The sequence below is a fragment of the Syngnathus scovelli genome, chromosome 9, assembly GCF_024217435.2.
Source record: "Syngnathus scovelli strain Florida chromosome 9, RoL_Ssco_1.2, whole genome shotgun sequence".
Taxonomy (NCBI): Eukaryota; Metazoa; Chordata; class Actinopteri; order Syngnathiformes; family Syngnathidae; genus Syngnathus; species Syngnathus scovelli.
In genome coordinates, this window is record NC_090855.1 from 5,526,066 (window position 1) to 5,548,698 (window position 22,633).

General features: G+C 39.9%; 1 protein-coding gene across 4 annotated transcripts; it reads right to left on the reverse strand.

Annotated features, from left to right (window-relative positions):
- Window positions 1-1,672: 1,672 nt before the first annotated feature.
- Window positions 1,673-21,935, reverse strand: lars2 (leucyl-tRNA synthetase 2, mitochondrial). Of its 4 annotated transcripts, XM_068651902.1 has the most exons (24): window positions 21,785-21,921; window positions 21,511-21,595; window positions 21,182-21,361; window positions 20,203-20,410; window positions 18,723-18,854; window positions 16,679-16,770; window positions 16,539-16,599; window positions 16,382-16,471; window positions 15,996-16,139; window positions 14,085-14,192; window positions 13,668-13,827; window positions 13,271-13,375; window positions 12,941-13,056; window positions 12,553-12,836; window positions 9,620-9,718; window positions 7,455-7,592; window positions 7,276-7,379; window positions 6,075-6,254; window positions 5,824-5,993; window positions 5,027-5,104; window positions 4,839-4,950; window positions 4,427-4,507; window positions 3,920-4,047; window positions 1,673-2,658 (listed from the first exon to the last, which is right to left on the reverse strand). In XM_068651902.1, the coding sequence occupies exons 4-24, from the start codon at window positions 20,404-20,406 to the stop codon at window positions 2,482-2,484; spliced, it is 2,763 nt and encodes a 920-aa protein (XP_068508003.1). In that variant the 5' UTR covers window positions 20,407-20,410; window positions 21,182-21,361; window positions 21,511-21,595; window positions 21,785-21,921; the 3' UTR covers window positions 1,673-2,481. The 4 variants fall into 4 exon arrangements, with proteins under 4 accessions (XP_068508003.1, XP_068508002.1, XP_049586088.1 ...); XM_068651901.1 differs by lacking the exon at window positions 21,511-21,595 and having other exon boundaries at window positions 21,785-21,935; XM_049730131.1 differs by lacking the exons at window positions 4,427-4,507; window positions 21,511-21,595 and having other exon boundaries at window positions 21,785-21,935.
- Window positions 21,936-22,633: the final 698 nt, after the last annotated feature.

Genomic DNA, 22,633 nt, shown 5'->3' on the forward strand with positions numbered 1-22,633 from the left:
GCTCACTGCAGCACTTGTGGTGTGTGAAAGTCAGAGAAAAGGAGCTCAAATGCAAAGCTAATCTTATTTTTCAAGAAACTTACTCAGTTCATACTTGTAAGCATTAAATTAAAATACTGACAGCATTATTTACATTTACAAACACACAGTGAGTATTCTCAGGTAGTGCAAGCGTACAAGATAAAGTCAAATTCCAGTACTGGTTAAGTATAAATTTAAAAAGCAACACAGTATCACCATGTGTTCTATATCGACCATGTTTTTTAACACCATCAAGCTGTATTTATCGTAGCTTTGTAACCATGTGGCATTCAAGGCCATAAAGTGTACCATGCCTTTTCCTTCATTGGCGGACTTTTGTACTTCATCATGGACAATTCTTGCTGTACATCTCAAGTATAAAGCAGAACTATACCCGAATGAGTCACTGTGGTTCAGTGATTCTAGTCGTCATAGCAACTGCAGAGCTGACATTAAACGAGTAAAAAATGACTCCCGGGCAGTGACAAAATTCATTATTATAGGAAATGTTCATTCTTAATGGATATTCACACGTGAGCTATTAGGGAATATTTTCTGATGGCGATTAAAATGGTCTTGGCATTTTTTTTTTAGAGAAAATTGGGCGGTCGACTTATCGTTAGGGGTGTATAATTGCAGAGCATTTTAATGGTAAAGTGGGAGAGGGATTTTGCTTCAACAAAGGTTGAAATACAAAACAAGTACTATCCATAATTCCAATTCACCATTCACAGTTTCTATGTGTGAAAACGTAGAAATTCAAGAGGCAACACCATATTTTTAGCACCATCACCTACTGCACTGTGACAGCACCTAATTAAACAAGTTGAACGTGGCACAAAAACAAAAGAACACAACACTGCATTGATGCTTTGCTTCCTCTCCCTTATAATTCCTGGTGTCCCTTCCTGTTATTCTCTCCCCCGTCTCCTTTTCCCGTCACCTGATGAGCTCGAAAATATGGCGGGGGGAAGGATCAGTGAGGAATTTTCAATTCCAGCTCCTGTCCGCATGTTTCGAATTGTCTGTGACTTCCTTAACAAGACCTTTACAGAATTTGCTGAAATGGCATGATTTGCACAGTCAAGACCAGAGCCTCTCCAATCATAAAAATAGAAGCACTTCCTCATGGCCTGTGTGCTTCTTCCTTCAGTTACATACTGAACATCCAAATGTATTGACTGCTTGTACAGCAAGTAAGAATGTGCACATCACTGGCTTAATCACCCAGCCAATTAAAGATAAGCTTTTGGGAGTACACATGAAAACAGTATGGTGCATGAGCTCTGCAAGGAAAAATGCAAATTGCCGTGTCAGACTAACAGAGCAGAGACACCGATCTGATGAATACTATTAAAGTCTTCCGAATGACCTTTTGAAGGAGCTGCAAAGGCCTCGTGTCCAAACATGGCATGCTAGGGTGGAAATACGCCCCCCAAAATGTTTGGCAATAATCACCTTTAATAAGGCATGATAGCACGTGACTCATGTTGAAGATGAGATGAAAGGACATCGCTGAAGTCGAGGGATATCTGAGCAATGACTGGAATCTTGAGTGGTATTTTGGTTCTCGTGGGACCGTCTAAAAGGGCTTGACAAAATGGGGAGTGGAGAGATTCATTTTTTTTGGGGGGGGGGAAATAGAGGCCACTTTGTACGCAAATATTTTATTAAAAATAAAGCAACCAATAAAATATTTTTACATAATATTTATAATTCCTAGAGGTGGGGGGAAAAACGAAAACATGACCCATGATACATTCTTTTCTGTCCTCCACCACTTTGCCAACATAACAGCGAGCATTGGTTCAAAAAATACATTATGTCTATGCAACCAAAGAAGTAAAACTTGCTGTACAAACTTGCACATTAATCATAAATATCGCACATGAACAAAAAGGAATACAAAAATACATTTCCTGTATTATTTCCATGATAACAGTGTGATGAAATATTCATCAAGAATATACAAAACTGTATTAGGGAAATTAAATGGCTGTTTTATGCTGTACTCAGGATTTCAAACTCATTTTTGTTTTAAAGTTTTAAAATGTTTATGCAAACTTGCGCTTCAGAATAGCTGTCACATGGCAACGACTAGGTAAATTGAGTTTATTTATCTTACTGTTTATTTGCATAGTGGCAAATTCAAATGTAGCTCATTTGCTTCACATGGAAATGAACCATTACTATGATTCACCTGCAAAAAAAATTACGTCATTGGTAAAAACAGAGATGATACATAATTGGCTTGATGCAAGTGTGTGTGATGAATCTTTGTTAAAATAAAAACATTAGCCGAGTTGCGAAGGAGGCGAAAGTTAACTTAATGTTTCTTCTCTGACTCTTTTCGCACATAGCATTCATGACATGTGGATGCGGGAGTTAGTTTTCAGTGTATAACAGTCCTGGGTTTTTTTCCCCCACCACCAAACAGTTGCACATGCAGGGAGTCCACCATCAACCGACTAGGAAATTGATGAGGGCAGTCCGGGGAGAGAGAATAGCTCTCTTGATATTCAGTTCTCTCAGAACAGTCTGTCCAAGAGGGCTCTCCATAACCAGCTTCTGCACCTGATCCAAATCTTTAGAAACTACCATGGGAACAGTCACGGTCCCGCAAACTTTGTTGTTAATCTGGGGATGAGAATGAAGAAACAAATCAAATTTCAAGACTTGAATTATAATTTTGAGATCAAGATAAACTCATTCTTTGGCATACAAATAAAAGTTTCTCTTTCCACATGTGGTGGACCCTGTAGTTAGTGGTAGTTAGAGGAAGTGTGTTCAGTGTTGTAGGTTTCGAAGCAAGTGTACACAATGAGTGGGAACGTCAAGACATCCTGTGCGACTTTGGAAGCATTCATCTGCTTGCGTACGTCCTGGAGGCCACTCAGGCATGGCGTCCCAAAGTATGTAATTAGAAGACACAGGCAGAGGATGAGGAAGCCCACAAGAGAGTACTCTTGTGAGTCAAATCATCACCATGAGCTCAAATATATTTGCTGTGCAAAGAAGCACACAGGGAGGTAAAAAAAAAATGAAGTCAACAGCCATAATACAGTACAAACACATCCAAGCATATTATTTTCAAGGAAAATAGAAATAGCTGTTAAAAAACTGGAAGTTGGCTCGCATTATTTCTCTCATTTTAAGTAGAACTGCATCATATATGTGGGGAAGAAAGAAGATAATCTATAAAGGGAGACCAATTCAAAAGAAAAAGGAAGTCAGATTATGCCACTTTCAAACACTTGGGTAAATTTAAATCAAAATGTGTTTGCCACTTTGTGTTCATATTGTCAGTGTTAACTCAGGCAATGGCTAATCGGCATAATTCACTTTCCGGGATATTCTCTCATTATTTGAGGTAATCTTTTGGGATCCACAGTTGAGACATTTGCAGGAAATGCCTTTGAAAGTAATCAAACACAAAAAAAACATTCCTTCGTAGAGGATGACAAGACCATTAGTTGTGCTATTAAAAAAAAAAAAATGCTGTAAAGCAGCTTTTTATTTAATGACCCCACTTGTCTATTTATTTTCAAGTAGACTTGATATGCAGATGCACAAATACACGCACACTCAGACGTGGCACAAGCACAAGCTAATCATAGGCTCTTGTTAAAATTACAGAGCATGGATGTATTCGTGGACTATGATCTTACCTTAGAAAGTTAAAATGCTGCTGGATTAGAGGACATGCATGTGACATCAGCGATGTATGTAAAACAAAGTAACAAATGTGCCCGTGCCAAAATAAAACCCTTCATTTCCAAAACAAAAAAGACAATTAAGGGGGAAGATTTGGCTTGCTCGTGCAGAAAAAAATGTTTCGGCCAATGCAAACCAGCCACAAGTCACTTTAAGGTTTGTCTGGCAATGTGTGTGATCCTACCCGCACAGAAACATCCACAAAGTCAGGGGTCGCCAGGTAGGCGGGATCCACAGTAGGCCAGGACTGTGACAGGACGTCTCCACCCCGCCGGAGAGTGCTGCTGATGGGGTTGTTCACCTGGCAAAGACCTGACCAAGATAAAACAATAACACTGTGGCATCACCGAAGAGCATTCAGAGCAACCTAGGCTAACACAAAAAAGCCCTGCCAGCATCTTAACCACTGACTGCAAAACCCCTCACAAGTGCCACCACTAATAGCCACTTGGTGTTGCAAACCAGCCAGCCGAATACTATCCACCTTATCAAACGAGTTGAATAGCTGAAATTATTCTTTTTTTTTCACCAAAACAGTTATGCAAAGAAAGAAAGGATGTGAAGTACCTATAAATTACAACAAGCGAGAGTGAAAGTGCAACACATTACCAGACGTCACTTATGCATGTCTCCTGTTTGCAAAACATTTTTTTTTTTTTTAGATCACACGCAAATGAGGTGATATCCACACCTTCCTTCCAAGCAGCCTCTAAAAATCTGGAGAAGGATCTATTTTCTAAAGTTGCTCGGTCTTCCTTTCTCGGTCTGTTTTCTACACTGGGCCAAGAACAAGGTTTTCATTAGAAGGACACTTAATGTATTTCAGGTGAATTGAGAACGGTTGGTTACATCATTCTTGGGTATTAAAAAAGGAGCAGTGTCAACACTTCCTCTTACAATATAATGTGCTAACCTTATGTTTGTACTGGCAATAAGTAAAGCGCAGATATCCCCCAAATTATGACCAAACTATTTGTGTATTAATAAGAAATCTACTTCTGGTTGTATAAACATGATAAGCTTGTATGATGTAAAACAAAAAAAAATCTAACTAATTAACTAAGTGAGACAATTGGTGAGGGTATCTTTTTGTTTCCACCGACCTGCCCAAAGTTCAGAAGCCAGGTGAGGTGCCATGGGTGCCGTCATCATAATCAATGCGGCCAGAGCATCCTCAAACTCCTCACTGTGCTGCACCACCCTCACGGTTGCACTCTGGATACAAACACATACAAGGGTCGTTAGAGTGATGCTCACCGAACTCTGAAGAGGCAATACGGTGTTCACTCACAGTCAACGTATTGGTAAGTCCCATGAGACGAGAAATGGCCGCGTTGAACAAGAAGTCCTCCGTGAAGTAATATGTTACCTAAAATGAATGGATTTTAAAAAAAAGGATGAACAGTCAGTTAGTAAAAAAAAAAAAGTATTTAGTGTTGCTATATTCTCATCATCAGTCATTCACTTGACTGAGGATTAGTGCTAAATCTGAAGAGAAAACAACATGCCCTAAGGACACAGCTCCAGTGTGTTATCGGCAGCTCTGAGTAGGTCAATATTTCCCAGCTTAGCCCACTGGGAGGAAAAAGCCCTTTAGGGATGGGTCTGAGAGAGGAACAGGCTGATCACTGAGGCTTTTTCCGAGGGGTGAATCAAAGCACAGCCTTGGCTTTGTGAGCTTAAGGCTAACAGGCCTGATGTCCTATAAAAGCTGCAGCCTTGAGGGGCAGAGGAAGAAAATCCAACCTGGCAGGAATGGCCATCTATTTATAAAGTGTGGGAGCTACTGAGTAGGTTTTAAATCAATTGCTAGCAAGTCATCCTCTTATACTCTGAGGGGGGGGTTCAGTTCGGAATGGATGATCAGGCTGCAGTGGCATGTAATGATTGACATATTAAGCTTGTCATAGCATGTTAGCATCTCATCTCGTGGTGCACTCAAAGTAAAAAAAAAAAGGTGAGCGAAGCAGTGGGCGAATCAGTCCTCTTGGTAAAGTCGAACTGACATGAAAACTGATACTTTAAAACCAGGCTGGCTACTGACCCCTACTGGTGAGAACTATTGCAATGGCTCAATATTGAGGCTACCTCTTGAATTACGTAGTTCTTGTCTTCCCAGATTTTCTTGGCTTCTGCCTGCTCCTTCTTTTTCAGCAAGGAGGGGTTGGGGATGTCACCGAGTTGTCGAGCACCTCGCAGCTTGGTCACCAGCTGCCACAGTTTGTTTTGCCAGCGCAAGACCCCAGGAAGTGCATCCTCTGGGGTGGGGTCAATTTCAAATCAGGATTACATTTGTTAAGAAAAAAACAAATAACTAACAGGGATATCTGACATCTTACTTTTAAGATTCCAGAGGATGTCCTGCTCAGGCGGTGCGGCATAAAGGATGTAGAGTCGGACTGTGTCCACGCCGTACTGCTGCACCACCTCTTGGGGGTCCAGACCATTGTGTTTGGATTTGCTCATTTTCTCCCATGTCACATCCACTCTTCCGCCTCCCAACGCCACTGGATCTTTTCCTAACAGAGGCAGGAAGAGTAAAAGGTCAGTGACAGCGTAGCTATTACCCTTCAAATATTATTATATTGAGCTGAGCAATTTAATTCTTTGACAAACTGGGTTTTATTCATAGAAACTATACTGAATAAAATTTAATATTTCTTTCTGACTATTGCTATTCCTTTGGAAATTGTGTGTGCGAATGCTGATATATGCTCAAACGGAGCGACAATCTATGGAACGGCTAGTTCATGCTGGTTCATACTAGCGAAAAGCATTGTGAACAAAATGCGGTAATTGTTTTGAATTTAAAATGGGAATGAAGATATTAATCTGTTTTGTTGAATGTTTCATTGGGACTGAATAGCTCAATTGAAAAAAAACCAAGGTCATTTAATTCACAATGGAACAAAAGAACAATTTTCAACTTTCCAGGAAAAAAAAAAAAAAAAACCCTCACTGACCAAAGATTTTTCACCATTAAAATTGCCACAGTTTTTCCCTAGAATAATATGACTGGATTAATGTCCAATTCAAAATTAATGGATTGAAAATTGAATTTTTGGAATGCAAAAAGTAATAGCCCACATACCCCATGCATTTTTTGGAATATATAGAAGAATTGGATGAATTGTGTATAGTAGTAGGAAGTAGGTATTATTAGTGTATAAAAAATGGAAAAACATGCTTGCATTACACAACTCAAAATGAATTAATTTTTAAAAAAAACTAGGTGCAAAAGCATTAGTGTTAATGCTTGACTGTCAGTACTGACACTGACTAAATTTCTCTACAAGAGTCTCTATTGAGAGTATCCTTGCTGATAATGCAAGACCTTCCTTCTCTGTAAGGCACTTTTGTTAGATTTCATCCTTGGACTTTTGAAAGCATTCGAGCAGCGAACATTGCAATAAAAAAAGTAAAAAAAATAAAAATACGATTATCCTTGCTGCGTTTGAGCAAGTATCACGTTATTTTTAAGCGTCCTTATTGGACAAAAATTGCATTTAAGTCTGCATGTCAGATTTAGTCTACATGTACCTGCAAAGTCTATCTCTTCTTTCGTTAGGTATTGGCCACTGTCTGCTCGTCGGAAAGTCTGGCCTTTGATCAGCCCTTGGACGAGTAGCTTTCTGAAAGGCTCCCTGTCAAAAGAAATGGACATGTAGAGACGAATGACGTGCACAATAATCCATCTGACATTGAACAAGAAAACAGACCTGTGTGCCACAAGTCCCTGGTTGTTGCAGAAGTGACAGAGAAAGCGTGCATAGTACAAATGCATGACGGCGTGCTCTTTTCCTCCGATGTACACATCCACGGGAAGCCAGTGATCCACTAGGTGGCGCTCAAAAGGCCTAAAGAAGAATATCACATTTAGTCAAACAGAAAATGGTCAAGATTCAAGAACTTTTATATTTAACGTAAAAGGTGCAACTTACACCTGGCTTACAACATAAATGTGGTATTTATTTATTTATTTATCTATGTGTGTATTTATTTATTTATTATTCATTCATTTGTTTGTTTGCTTTATTTTTCATAAACATAGTCGTGGCGAAAGGCAAAATAAAATGAATATATATATTGATCAGTAATGTCACTAAATGTAGTATTTTAAATCACTTGACCCAGATCCCACTCCGAGACTGTTTTCAAACATACATCCTGCCTTTTTCTCTGAGACTGTTGGAAACTGCGGTCTCTGTGGTCTTAATCAGAGAGGCAAGAAAAAATATTTTTCTGTGTAGAACAACACGGGACTGTGAGAATTTAGTGTGAGGTGCAAAATGTTCTGTTTTGCACACACCTTTCAGAATGCTGAGTTTTTGGAATTCTTTACCCCCCCCCCCCCCAAAAAAAAAAAAACAGTGATGTGTTTATCATCCCAGCTTTGATGACTCGCCTATCTTTTTTGCAGAAAAGCGCTTATATCAAAAGATATACCCGATAATGGTGCGAGTGAGGGGCTGCATGTGGCGAGCTTTTAAGGGTTGATGGTCAGCAGAGCGCTATCTACAGCATGTGTCGCACATGGCTCTGGTAATTACGCTCCTCCACACCTCTCTGCTCCTCTTCCTCCCTCCTTTGGCAACTGCCGTCTGGTGATAATTGAACCATGGGATAAAGTTATGAACTTGAAAGGCTGAAAATAATTTGGCATCAGGCCAACGTTCCTCTAATACATCACAACACACTATTTCCTCCCTTCTCCAGCTTGCTTCTCTCAGCATGCCCAGCGTCCTACTTTTCACTTTCGAGCACATAAGACTCAGCAGGCCGACTCAAATACACAAATAGTGTAATAGCTTTTTCTGTTGTGCTATAATACATTATGCCCAGAAAAAAAAAATAATAATAATGAATGGGATAGGAAGTCCTTCGCAAATGCCTTTTAAAGCGGATACCCTGCTCGGCCAAGAAGCTACCAAGACTAAAAATATGTTTTGTTAAGCTTCCGGTATCAGCGAGATCCCAGCAAGTGACAACAAGGGCTCCATAATCTCTATGGGCAGAGAGTTCAACTTTGCATGGATTTGCGTGTGTCTGTGTTGTGTGTGGAAGCATATATCTAAGTGGGTGGAGGAATATCCACACAAGCTATATTATGCATGCTTGAAATAGCTAAGTGGGAGAGTGGGTGATATTCGACAATCATGTGTGTCAGGATATGCTCCCTGATGCATATCATTATCGTGGATGAAACTGCACTTTTATTTAATACACCCGACTGACAACACTGACAAACATATTTAATGAGTTAGAGATTTAATATTGTGATTGGAGTAGTGCACAAATGTAAAAACGCACTGCACACAGCCAGCTCTAAAATGGTGGCACCTCTAAAGTTGAACACAATTTATTGTGGGATATTTATCATGTCAAAATTTTCATAAGAAATGCTGGAATTTAATAATAAAATCTTTGTAAATATCATTTTCACATTCACATTATATATACAGTATATATTATACTATTACCCTTGGAGAACACCTAAGGCACGTGGCAGCTTGCTGAATGCAAACTGACTTGAAGGGAAAAAAAAATACAGCTACTGCGTCTTATAGGTTTTGCAAAAACTAAGTTACAAGTTTGAATAACATTTGAATGGTAATGAAGACAACTGGAAGTAAGCCTCGTTCTGTGACTGTCTGGTCTCCAATTTTAAATGTTTATAGAATGCTTGGACTTGACCACAAAGAGCTTAGTACAAAAGGAGTACCAAATCACATGCCTAGCATGAGCAGAAAAAATCTCTGTGATAATTTGTATATGCATCAAAAAATGTAAACATTTTGCACATGACACTGACATTCAAAACTGCAAATATGTACTTTGATAATCAGAGGAGAGAAAAATGAAACAATATTGTCAAGTCACATACCTCTCTGTGTTATGGGGGTCGATGTAACGAAAATAATACCAGGCTGAATCTACAAACGTGTCCATGGTGTCAGTCTCTCTTTTTGCTGGGCCATTACATCTGAAACGAAAGCCAGAAAAAAAAAGTTAGCTGGGACAACATCAATATTAAGCTTGCAAAATAGAAAGCCAACAGAAGAACAGCCTCTGTTTGTATGCCGACAGAAATGGCATCTCTATGTGATATTTATATGTGATAGCTGTGTTAGTGTGATGCTGCCTCCATCTGGCTGCGGAGGTCAAGCCTCTGTAGACAAGCACAGTTGAAAGCAAACTGGCACGGAAACATTGGTCCCATGCCCTGACAAGCAGGCTGTGCTAACAAGGGAATGATCATGTATTTGTGTTGGAAATGTCACCTTGTGCCCTGTTTTACCCCCAGCCAAACCGTATTTGGTTCGTGATGTGAATCTGCCAACAGAATATTTAACAGAGGCAGGGAGAAGATTTATAAAAAAAAAAAAAAAAAAAAAAAAGACAGGATTTCAGTCACCATGCCGTGTTTACTTGTACTTGAATCAAGAAACGGAACATTGAAGGCATCTGCTTATCACTTCATAATGAGTCTCAAAAGAGTTTGAAAATATCCCAGACTGCACACAAAAAACCCAAAAAGCGACTCTGAGCTTTCTTCAATATGCCTCATCATTATTCAGACTTTCTGTCCGACATTTTCCGTAAACAAAATCATGACACGCAAAGTGGCAAAACCCGGCCATCTACCTTACTAAACTATAAAACAAGCCAGTGATGATGAAATAAGACCGTGAGGTTGCCTAGCAACAACACTAAAGCGTTAATATTAATTTTTGAAAGCCAGGTGTTATTTCACAAAACTGAAAATAGAGAAGCCAAGCCAAGGCTGTGACCAAACAACTCAAACAGCCAGAGTGACATGAAAAAGATCTTCTGAATGTGGAAGATTTCACACCAGAATGGACAGAATGTGGTGACTGCACAGACAAGCTGGTACAAAGATCTGCTTTGATGACACACACGAAATGATTCCACTAAAGTGAAATTCAATTCAGGAACTTTGTGTCACGTGTACAATGAGGAGGCACCAAATGCCAAACAACTGGGACTCAAAGACTCAAAAGCAATTTCTGTCGTGCTGGGAGCAAAGTGTGCAACCAGTCTAAATTAACATACTTCTAGTTGTAGCTACAGATCCCTCGGAGACTATAAAACAGACTAAAACCGTTACCAAAATCTGAATTATCCTTCTTAACATATTTATCGAATAAAACTGAAAAGTGAAAATGTTTGAAAACAGATGAGGGAAGAGAGTATCAACAGGCCAACTGAACTTTGGGTCTCCATCTGTTCCATCCTCATCTGTCAGCGGTACCAACATGGCTTCTCTCTACGCGGGACTTTGCGGCACGACAAAAAAACGGCTTCGAGACGGGCTAAGCCGAGCCAGGGTTCAGTTAGCAGAGCTGCAGAGAGTCGTGATGAGCACACAGGATATGACTTCCTCAAGGACAGATGAAGCTCCATCCCAGCCGCACAGCTCTCATCACTGTGTTCTTCCGTGTTCCACTCAAACTTTAATTGGACATGCTCGACGAGTGAAGGGAACAAATTTCCACCGACACTTAACAGCGGAGACGAGATAGAGAATGAGACGATAACAGCGCCATTGCGATTACGCCCATCAATCACACCTGATGGGAAGAATTCTTGTGGCTTTGTGGAAGTGTGCAAACACAATCTGATGACTTGTGCCATCCACAGTCGAGTGGGCCATTGTTTTAATCAACATGGTGCCATGGCAGTGATTAGTTTTATTGAGCCGCAAATTCCCATCTCAGCGCCAGAAGTCAATCTGCATTTTCTGGTTATTCAAACACCGAGTTCATTTACAGCCAATAAGGTGTGCGCACACGTGAAATTTCACTGCACAATATTGTGAGCATTCTGTGCTTCTCTGATCTTGGACACCCTTTTGAACAAAACTCAATCAGACACAAAACGATAATGATTGCATAAGTTGCAGTCTCCCATTTGAAGCTCCATCTGCGAGTCGTCATTTAGTCACGAGAAATTACAGTAATACAGCATCGTTTTTCTGTTCTCATTCTGCAAATATAACTATCAACAGTCTCCATTTCTGCAATGTTCCATCCAAAGCAAGTAACATTCTCTATCTACCCTTTCTGCTTTCAATTTGCAACATGACACATTTGAGCAAAACCACTGATCTGATAATGTGATTCTACACAATGGAGTGGTGGGTGATTCAGAGGCTGCTTGTCTTGCTTTCGTGCCTGCTTGCATGTCAGCAGGGCCTGGAGAGTCTTGATCTGACTTAAAAGGACTTCAAGAGTTCAAGGGCGAGGAACGGCTGTGAAGCTTAAAATGGTAGGAGCAATTAAAGTATCTTGACGGCTACAATGTTTTTTTTTTTCTTTTTACCATTTGATGCACTTCCCATTGCTAAGAGCTTATGAAGATTGAAACAATTGAAATGAATCTTACAGGTTGAAGATTTTCTAGATTTGCATTTCATGAGTAACCCGATGCCTTGAGCCACATTTGCACCACATTTTGTTATCCAGGCCGCAAAGTGTCTTTGTGCATAATTATTAAAGCAAAGCGGTTATTTAAAGGACTTTGAGAGCAATTAGCTGTGTTTGCAAAAATAATTCCCCTCCACAATCATTTGATGTGGTCATTAATTGAGTGGTGCAACCTTGCAGCTGGAGAACTTATAACCTCCGCGTTGCACAAAACACATTACGTTAGCGAGTGTTCATGTCAGCTAATGGCTTACGGCTGACATTACCATTTACTATAACCAACATGCCTCATTGTTAAAAATAAAACTAGACTTTCTTCCCTGAGAGTATTCCATAAACCGCAGGATTGCTTATATGACAACAATCTTACCTTGGACATTTGCAATTGACCCAATCGTGGGCAGCCTCCAGAGGCGATGCCCCCTTTCCGGTGAGAGACGGCAGCTTTGGCAAGGTTATTGGTAAATGTTCCTCGGGGACAGTAACTGGGCCACAACGCCCACAATGCACCACAGGGATGGGTGTGCCCCAGTAACGCTGTCTTGAGATCAACCAGTCCCGAAGCTTGGAGCTGGTAAGGTGGCCCCCCACCTTCAGCTCCCTGGCCTTCTGGGTAATGGAGTCAAAAGCCTGGCTTCTGGTGAGTCCTGAGAACTGTGACATGTGGAGGAAGAGGAGGAGAAGAAGCACACAGATAGATGTGCATGTCAGATATACCTGAGAAATGAAAATGGCATATTTTCTGTGGTTGTCATCACCTTATCAGAGTTAATGACAATTTGAGTCCCATCGTCATTGCTCTTCAGAACATTGATCCACGTTAAATTCAGATTTTTGGCCACAGATAAATGTTCCTCACTGCAGTCCGGTGTGCCTGGTGTGCAGTGAGAACATCACACAAAAGACAACACAATTGCACACTTACATAAGGAGAACTATTCAGTAGAGTTCTCTTGAGAATGCTCCACAATGCTCCCTGACATTACTGTGACGCGACTAATTGTTAGCAAACACTTAGAGTGCAACGCCAGTCGCTGTGAAACAAACAGCCTGCAGCACTTGGACTCACAATCACGTAGCTAACTTACCAACCACAGTGTCTAGATAGTCATCAAAAGCCTCTTTCTGAGATATCACCACAGGAACCTCGTGGCCGGTGAACAGGTTGACAGCGGTGACCTCTGTCAGGGAGTCTGCAAATCAGAAGGCAGGGGGATGAAAACAAAGCAGCGCTGCCTCCCCTGATGGCTGATTAACACTTTCAATCCCAATGATCATACACCTACAGATTGAAACAAAAAGTTTTTTTTCCGGTAGACAGTAGCACATTCGGTCTCACTGCCACTCAGTTTTATTTTTTTTAGATATAAAAGAACCCAGTTGCCAACCGCCAAGGGATTTATATATTAACAGTTAAAAATAGCAGGGAATTTTACATAAGCCTAAAACCAAAAATGGCTAAGTACTGCTCACAATGATGCTTACCTTTGCCTGGCTGACAGGCTTTCTCTAGCACAGAACGGACTGAGCTGCTCCCATGAAGAAGTCTGTGGGAGGGCAGGATGGCCAGGTACGCTGCACCAAACACTGCCTCTGGGGAGGAGCTGTACGCCGACAGACACTCCCCAGTCTCCTCTCCACTCACCTGGGAAATGAAAAAACATTATCAGGGTGTTTCTTTTAATTTGCATGATTTGACAAGGCATTCACGTGAATATGTGCTACTAACACATGGTTTAAAGATTTTCTGAGAAATCACATAAGCTTAAAAAAAGAAAGTAGCAGGTTGGTGAGAAAGATGAAAGCTCGTGGCTGAAGAGGACAAGTGCTTCGTGAAAGAAGGTCAAGAGTTCCAAAGAAAGCAAGGAATGATGAATGAATAAATAACCAGCAGAGACCAACCTTGAGTTTGAAATCAAAATAGCAGCCAGTGCACTCTCCAATCCAATTTGCCTGCATGGCTTTGACCCCGTACCACTCTGGAAGGTCAGACAGGCTGTCCAGAAGAGGCTTGAGTGGAGGGAAAAAGTCTTAATTAGATACAACTTTACTATTTTGCAAATTCTTAAGACAGATTTGTTCACAGGATTTACTTTCAAAAACTGTTTTGCCTGACTTTTTCAGATCATCCTGTAGAATACAGTTATTGCGATACGCAACCTATGCATATCAACCAAGTTGAAGTCAAAATGTCACAGCTGTGCAAAGGCCTGTGTTGTTATACCTCTCCATTTTCCTTTCAGGCTGTCACAATCTATTACCCGCAAGCACTCCAACTGTGACACTCGCCATTCATTTCCACAACCATATTAAAATGTGAAACCAAACACAATGGCTATGGTCATCACTTTCATGACAGCAGGACAAAAACTATACCCGGAAATTATATCAGTCTCGGAAGATAAGCACGAAAAAAACCAAACATTTGTGTGCTACAGGACTGTGATGGGTAAGGGCTGTCTCCATGGCAACAATTAAAAGCTTCAACACCATATAGAGACCAAAGCGTGTGTGAGTGTATGCGCTTCAGCAAAGAAATGTTAATATATGCTTCGACACCTGGTTAAGGATTTGATCCAGACACAAAAATTGCAGCAATTTGCAAAGATGACTTATTTTATGATGTCGGCCAGAATGAAATCAGAACGACAGGCTCCTTAATACGTCAATCATATCACAGTACACTTAAACCCAGAGCAGAAAAAAAACTCACTAATTTATGCTCTCCCAAATTTTTATAATTGCCTATCTTAATATTTCAAATTGCAAATATACAAGTTGAGTTTTTCTGCAAATGGTTGAGACAAGGTATAGGATATAATATTTTGGAACTAAAAAGTGTGAGTGTTAAGAAAAGTAGAAACTCAACTATATGCAAATTTGTTTCCCTCGCGATTGAGTAAACATTTGGAAATTCCACACAGCGTTTGACAAAATAATCAAACTTACTAATGATTGTTGTCATCTGAAATGATTTTGGAAAAAAATAACAAGAGCGCGGCATAAATATAATCTGAAATTAATGTTGTCGAGCAGACATGATGAACAGGCAAGTGAAGAAATGCACGCCGAGGAAATCACGGGCACGATTGGCATGCTCCATTTGGCCCTTCTGTCTCTCCATCTGCCTCTCACTTCTATTTCTTAGCACCTTCTTCATTCTTCCTTCCTTCTTTCCTTCCTTCCCATTTCTCCATTTGTGAAAATTAGAAATGCATGAACACATTGTCACAGAGGGCTGCTCCCACCTCCACTCATACCTCTGACATGGACCATCATGGGCGACTTCAGCGTTGTGGCCAAGAAACATGCAAGGTTTGAATATGGAAATGATTGCTTTTATGGCCCCATTAACGGCCACGCATTTTTCTTTTTTTTACAAGGCCTTGGATGAATACATTTTCTTTAAAGTTAGTTGAGAAAGAAGAGGATGCACCGTCATATTGCCCGGCCATTATTCTGGCTTCATTACAAGTGTGAAACACACATTGCCTGTCAGTCAAGGCTCAGTGTTGGCATGGGTGGTAAGTCGGTATTCATTTATGCAATGTTTTTTTTTTTGGTCCGTCTTGAGTGACAAGCAGGCTCTCATGAGCAAAACTCCCTCGTCTTATTCATGCGCATACAATGCAAAGTGCAATGAGGTACAACTAGCAATCATCACAACTACTCCAACTTCAATGGCCCACTTTACATTTATGTGCTTATACTCTTTTCTTTGAATATGCTGTCAAGCTAACAAAGTAGGCTGCAAAAAAAACTGCATGAGCAAAATCCCAAGCACCTACTGTATGATTTTAGACACAAGTGTACCTTGCCGTAGTGTGTGGTCTTGATGAACCACTGAGTGAGCAACTTCTGCTCCACCAGAGCACCAGACCTCCAAGAACGACCGTTTTCATCCACCTGCTCATCGGCCAGCACTGTTTGATCGACGGGGTCCCAGTTCACCACACCCTGAATGGCACACAAATTGCTCATGAAGAATGAAAGCAGTGATTAAGAAGTAGCTTCAATTGAAAGCACCAGACTGTAGGCTTTATTTAAAGCTTGTCATACTTCATTACACATTATCAAAGGCTTTCTATAGAAGACCTACAAAATCATCCCTGTCAGTCCGGAAGCCCGACTTAAAAGCAATCATATTCCTTTCCAAAGAAACCCTAGAGTAAGTACTTTGATGTAAACGCTAGTCCTACCTCTTTTTGATAAGCCAGCCCGGCTTCAAAGAGCTTAATAAAGAGATATTGCGTCCACTTGTAGTAGTCAGGAAGGCAAGTGGTCACTTCCTGTCAAAGAAACATAGTATTAAAAATGAGGTTAAGCAAAAATGCAGTTTGACGTGTTCCAACAAACCCGGTCCCAGTTAAAGCAAAGGCCGAGGCTGTCTAACTGCTCCCGCATAGACTTGATGTTACTGTGGAGGAGAAAGAATATAAAAAAAATCGAGAGTAAGAGGGTTTAAGCTCTTGAAGCCGCAAACAAGCCTTTGGTACCTTTTCGTCCAATCCTCTGGATCAAGACGTCTCTCAATGGCTGCATTTTCTGCTGGGAGACCAAAGGCATCCCAGCCCATTGGGTTTAATACCTAGAGGTCAAGAAAAAGTGTGTACTGTCTATAAACACTGAGCAGCAAGTTCTAAGAAGATTGATCAAGTAGAGGTACCGTATTTTCCACACTATAAGGCGCACCAGTTTATAAAGCGCACCTTCAATAAATGGCGCATTTTAAAACGTTGTCTATATATAAGATATATACATTTGGCCCGCGGGCCGGACTTTGGACATGCCTGCTGTAGTGGCTCAATATTGGTCCATATATAAGGCGCACCTGATTATAAGGCGCACTGTCGACTTTGGAGAAAATTGGAGGTTTTTAGGTGCGCCTTATAATGCAGAAAATACAGCACTTAAAAAAAATGGATTCGTCAATGCATCGCAATACTTCCCCACGCAACTCGAGATCCACTCAGCAATTTCACCATACAACTCAATATAGCAAATGGCCACATTCATATGCACACAGCACTATGGCAGGTGGCTTTCTGCTCACTAAGAGCCAAAGGTGATGAAAGCAAAGCAGTGAAATTCACAGTAAAGAAAAGCACACAGTGATAGAGTCGAGGACCGGAGAGGATCACTGCGCAGACCTAAACAGGTTTGATGTTTCAGAAGAGTTGGTATCCTTGGTAACTGCATTGCCTAACTGCTTCCTTTTTTAAAGCTGAGTACTAGATGGAATCAGGCTAAGAGAGCTAAGAACTGTGGGCCAATGTGGCGAGAGGAGGACATTGATCCAAGCCAAAGACACCCTGTGCAAATAAGGGGGGAGGGGGTCCTCATTAGCTCTACTGTTCTTTATTCACTGTTGAACTCTGTTAACGTGAAACCCTTGTCTGCTCTAATGGAGTGGCTGCCTAAGCTCAAGGTTCCAAGAGACTGGCAGTGCAAAATCATCTTTTCACTGTTAATAGCTTGAGTGGCGCTTATTCCCATGCCTGCTGAATTCAAGTAGACCTGTCCCACTTTTCACAGGTGCATTCCTAATCCACCATTGTGAGGACACAAAGAGTGACAAGTGGAGTGGAGAAATGGATGGGGGGGTTGATTTCATGACAAAATCTGTCGACTGTAGCGTGGAATGAGTTGGTGCCATTGTGGCAACAAAATCTGACTCGTTACTTCCGCCACAAAAAAAATAATTTGCAGATATATTCTAAGTCGTACTCCATATACATAGTTAACTAAAGTGTGCCAACAAAGTAATTTAAAACAATAGTACTCTTGTATAAACTAAATACTAATTTGCTATCACGCCAAGCTACAAACTCATTATACAAATGTTTTTTTTCTTTTTAAATTGTGCATTTTACAGCCACACAATTTTTTAGTACCACTTGTTGCAATCCTTCAGCTGAGTCAAGTGTTTTGTTTTTCAAATGGCCATTATAAGTTTGTTAATTTGGGACTGCCGACATTTCTCCAGGGTAAAAAAAAAATAGTTGACACGTAGCGCACACAGGAACTGCGCTCCACAAGCTGGAAATAGCAACAGTGCGTGACCATCTATTGAGTGCACCTTCATTAATTAACCGGGGATAGACCGTGTGTGCATACAGTAGAATCAGCCTGACTTTTCTGACAGATGCTGAGAGAACGTAGGCTTGTGTGACAGTCATGTTATTTTAGTTTCGGGTAAAGCTAGTTGTTTTTCCCCCCCGCAGATGACAGCACGTAATCTAAGATCCACCTGGGAATGAAATTCAAGGGGCTTGCTATGCAACAAGGGAAGCAAAGCGGTAGGGACTGAACGAAGGTTGTCATCAAAGCTGTGACTCGTTCATGAACGCCTACATTTTTCGTGGATGCAAACTAGCGTGTGGTCATCAATTCCTGGTTGATTCATCAACTCCTGGTTGAACATCAATGGTGGAAAATGTCAACTAGGACCAACAAAACGTTTATTTTCTATATACTGAAATCATTGCATTTATTGCTTATGTGGTCATGGCTATGACACAACAAAAACAGCTGACGAACCTGATAACCTCTCATCCTCTGAAAGTGGCCGATGACGTCGCTGATTGTGTAGACCCGCACGTGGCCCATGTGCAGCCGTCCAGACGGGTATGGAAACATGGAGAGAACATAGAACTTTTCCCGGTTTGAATCCTGCAATGGAAAAAGGCAGTGAATATTTTAGGAAGATGAGATAATAAAACCTGAATTGATTCTCTTGTAAATCATATAAAATGCAACTGTTCTTTCAAAGAGGCGGCATTAAGCATGTGGCAGTGAAGAAAAAGAACAATAACTCATCACACGCACAAAAAACTTGTGTATTTCTGTATGAGGCTCCAACGCACTCTGATTGTAGTGTCAGAAGAGAGTCTGAGCCGTTACAGCATTGAATGGATGGTTTACAGTCGCAACACTGTTACCGTGGCAACCGGGCAAGTGCCAGATACATCAAGCTATACATGATTACAGGAAACCTGAGCCATGAATTTTTCAATAAATTAATTAGGACCAGAGCTGTCACGAGCACACTTCATCATTGTCGTCTGCACCATCAGACTATTAGGATGTATAATCAGCCGGAGCGTACGAGAGTAATAGCGGAGCATCATTTGGGTGGATGACTAATTATTGCCTAATCAAGTAATTTAAAGAGAACATTTCCCAACATTATTTTGGGTGGATTGTTTTAGAAGAACAATAACTACAAATGAAGAAAACTTACTTTAGTTTTATTAATACACCGCTACTGCATGAATATACAATGAATGAATCTTTCCTCTGGGCACTATTTAATTCGCTGCATTTTTGTTCTTTTTTTTTTAGATCTTTGACAATTGACAATTTCTACTCTTAACCAGGGAACAGGTTGGCTTGAACAGCATACTAGAAGCTAATTACCGTGAATGTTTCGTGCACTCTTGACCAAGCCTTCAGTTCCACTGATCAATATTACAGCATTGATCACACACCAACCTATCATTATGGCTGGGGAGTATGAACATCTCAGATTTTCTTTCTTTTGGGGGGGGTGGAATCAAGTTTTGATTTTAGTGTATTTTCCTTTGCTTATGACATCATTTGAATTGAGTTTTGCTCTGATTCTTACCCTTTTCTGAAAATTTCTTCAGTTTTTAATCTATTCACTAAGCAACTTTTTTTTATTCACTGAGCTCCTTTCTTGACATTAAAAAAACAATGACAAATTTATTCAACTCATGTGCGTTTCTTAATTATATTGATATTATTAAAAATAGTCACTAGAGGGATTGGAAAATTCATTCAAGTGGCAGCAACAACTATGCTTTGTAAACTAACAACATTCCGTTTGCAGTCATGTTGTTAGTGCAAGCGGTGCAGGAATGTACTGTGAGCTATAGAAGCATCCTAACAAATAAACTGAAACTAATCAATAAAATGAATTATTTGTCTCTTTTCATCATAACCAGAATTTCTCTTACAACGCTAATAAGCACACTCACGTATGAGGTTGGCACTGTACCTTCTGCTGTGAGTCCTTGCGCCACTGCGCCATGATCCGCGGGTGCCACCATTGCTCCACTCTGCATCTGGTTTCTGGCCGATACTCCCTCTCCCACACGCCGGTCTCACTGAACAGCGTGCGGATAGCGGGGGACAAATGGCGGTGGACAAGGTTCAGGACACTCTGACGATACGGAAGCATCCGTATCCTTAACATCTTCATGATTCTGTCATAGAAAACAAAGACAGATGCTGAAAGTCATTGTTTCAAAACAGATTGGACGAAGGAATTTTGGTTTGAAGCGGAAGCACATAACGCAAAAGTATTGGGACACCTGGATCTTAATCTGCTTTCACATTCTTCCACACCATATGCATCCCACCATGTCTTTATTGTAAGGCAATGTAAACATATATATGGGCTAAATTTTGAGTGGGAGCCAAATGATGAAAGAAATGATGTTTATTTTTAAAATATTGGTTTTTTTTTATGGATCATATAGCAAGTTTTATTAAAATCAAAATCTGAGAATTAATTAACAGCACCTCGGCTGGTTGCAGTTGAATTATTATAATAATAATAATAATAATAATAATAATAATAATAATAATAATAATAATAATAATAATAATAATAGTAGCCTGAGGACTCTCTTCAGAGTCTGCTATTGTGAGCAGGCCAACACGTTAACACTACACCGATGCAGTGGCATATCTCACATCGGATAATCTCCGCAAGCAGACAGAAAAAACAGTGAATGAGGTCCGTAATCGCTAATACTTGGAAATCATGCAGAATTTTATGAGAAGCTTCATTCTGAATATATGATGACTGGAGTAACTGACTGAAAGTGAGCAAATCCCACCTCTAATAAAGGATACAAAAAAAATCTGATTAAAAGATAGTTTGCAAACTATAAATGGCAATTTAATTAAGCAGAGCAGCGTAAAAGATTAACAAACTAAGCTGTGTGACAATTTCACATGTCCTTGCTCACCAGCGCTTGTGAGAACGTGTCCTTCAAGAATCACTGCAGCATGTCAGCAGTCAAGGCAGGGTGAAAGACTCATGTGTTTCTATGGTGGCCATTTGGCTAAACCATCTTTTAAATAAAGGGACTACAAACTTGTTCAAGATGTTCCCAATTTTTAAATTCCGCATTCCAAAGGGGGGAGTTCTGCAAGAAGATATACGAGTGAAACTGAGTTTGGAAACAGAGGTTTGCAGAGGGCACTTTATGCATCATAAAAACTGAAATATGGTTTCTGTTATAAATTGACTGATCAATAACCTAAGGTTTTAAAATGGTAAAAGAGCTACACAAACCTTTGATTAACCTGGTAGCAAATTAGCAAAGGAAGCTGTATCGATGACAGCGATGACAACTCTGATGCAATTCAGTTCGAGACCACTGCAAGAATCAATCGCGATCAATATACATATTGCATATATATTTATATTGCATATATACATATTGCATATATCAGGTAGTTATCGCTAGTATTATCCAATTATTATAAGAATTACCATTGATTTCTTCACAGTTGCGTCTTTCATGCAGCTTTCAAAAGTAAATAACAAAAGGTGGAGTGTTTATTACCTTTTTGGATTTTCATCCGCGTCCTTGGATATATCATGGATCAAAACTCTATAGTGGAAATATGATGTGCAGCCTTAAATGGAGCTGTCAGTGACCTGCTTAGACGGAGCATGACTGCTCCAAGAGCGCTGCCATATTGTTTTGAATAAACTTTATTGAGACGGACAAAATGATGACGTAGGGTGTAACACTCAAAAAGAACAATAAAAAGCAACCACAACGAATTACATTGCAGCACCTAAACGACGTAGAAACTATCAGATGGCCTTCATAAATTAAAAAATATATATACTATATGTATATAATGTATTTATATATTTATAATTTTTATTTATTTTATTTGATTTTTTTTATATTATATATATATATATATATATATATATATATATATATATATATATATATATATATATATATATATATATATATATATATATATATATATATTTCATGACTTAAAATTTACAAAATATATATATATATTTTGTAAATTTTAAATCATCAAATAACAATTCTAATCTGTGTCAGACAGCAATTTATAGTAGCAGTAAAACAGGTTACAGTGTCAGTGGAAAGTATCTAACAATTAACGGTATCATTAATGATTAACGGTGATATAAAATTAACCGAACAGCACACAGAACAGCAACCAGGGCTGTGCATGAGGGACTGTAGACCCAAATGGTGGCGCTTCAGTACATTTGGGGGTTTTGCATATTCCAGTGCACTCCTGCCAATCTTTATTTAAATGACCCAAGTAAATGAGGTCACCTATAATCCAGTACAGATCATAAAATACGACTGAAATGACTCTGAAGTGCTTTCTCAGGAGGGTTACCATATGAGGGG

Bases quoted from the DNA above. Each gene is read 5' to 3' on its own strand.
- lars2 (XM_068651901.1), bottom strand. From the start codon at position 20,406: ATGAAGATGTTAAGGATACGGATGCTTCCGTATCGTCAGAGTGTCCTG. The intron at 13,376-13,667 runs GTAAGCATCATT...TCTGATTTGCAG, and splicing joins AGCCTGTCAGCCAGGCAAAG to ACTCCCTGACAGAGGTCACC. The intron at 9,719-12,552 runs GTAAGATTGTTG...CTTTCGTTTCAG, and splicing joins GTCAATTGCAAATGTCCAAG to ATGTAATGGCCCAGCAAAAA.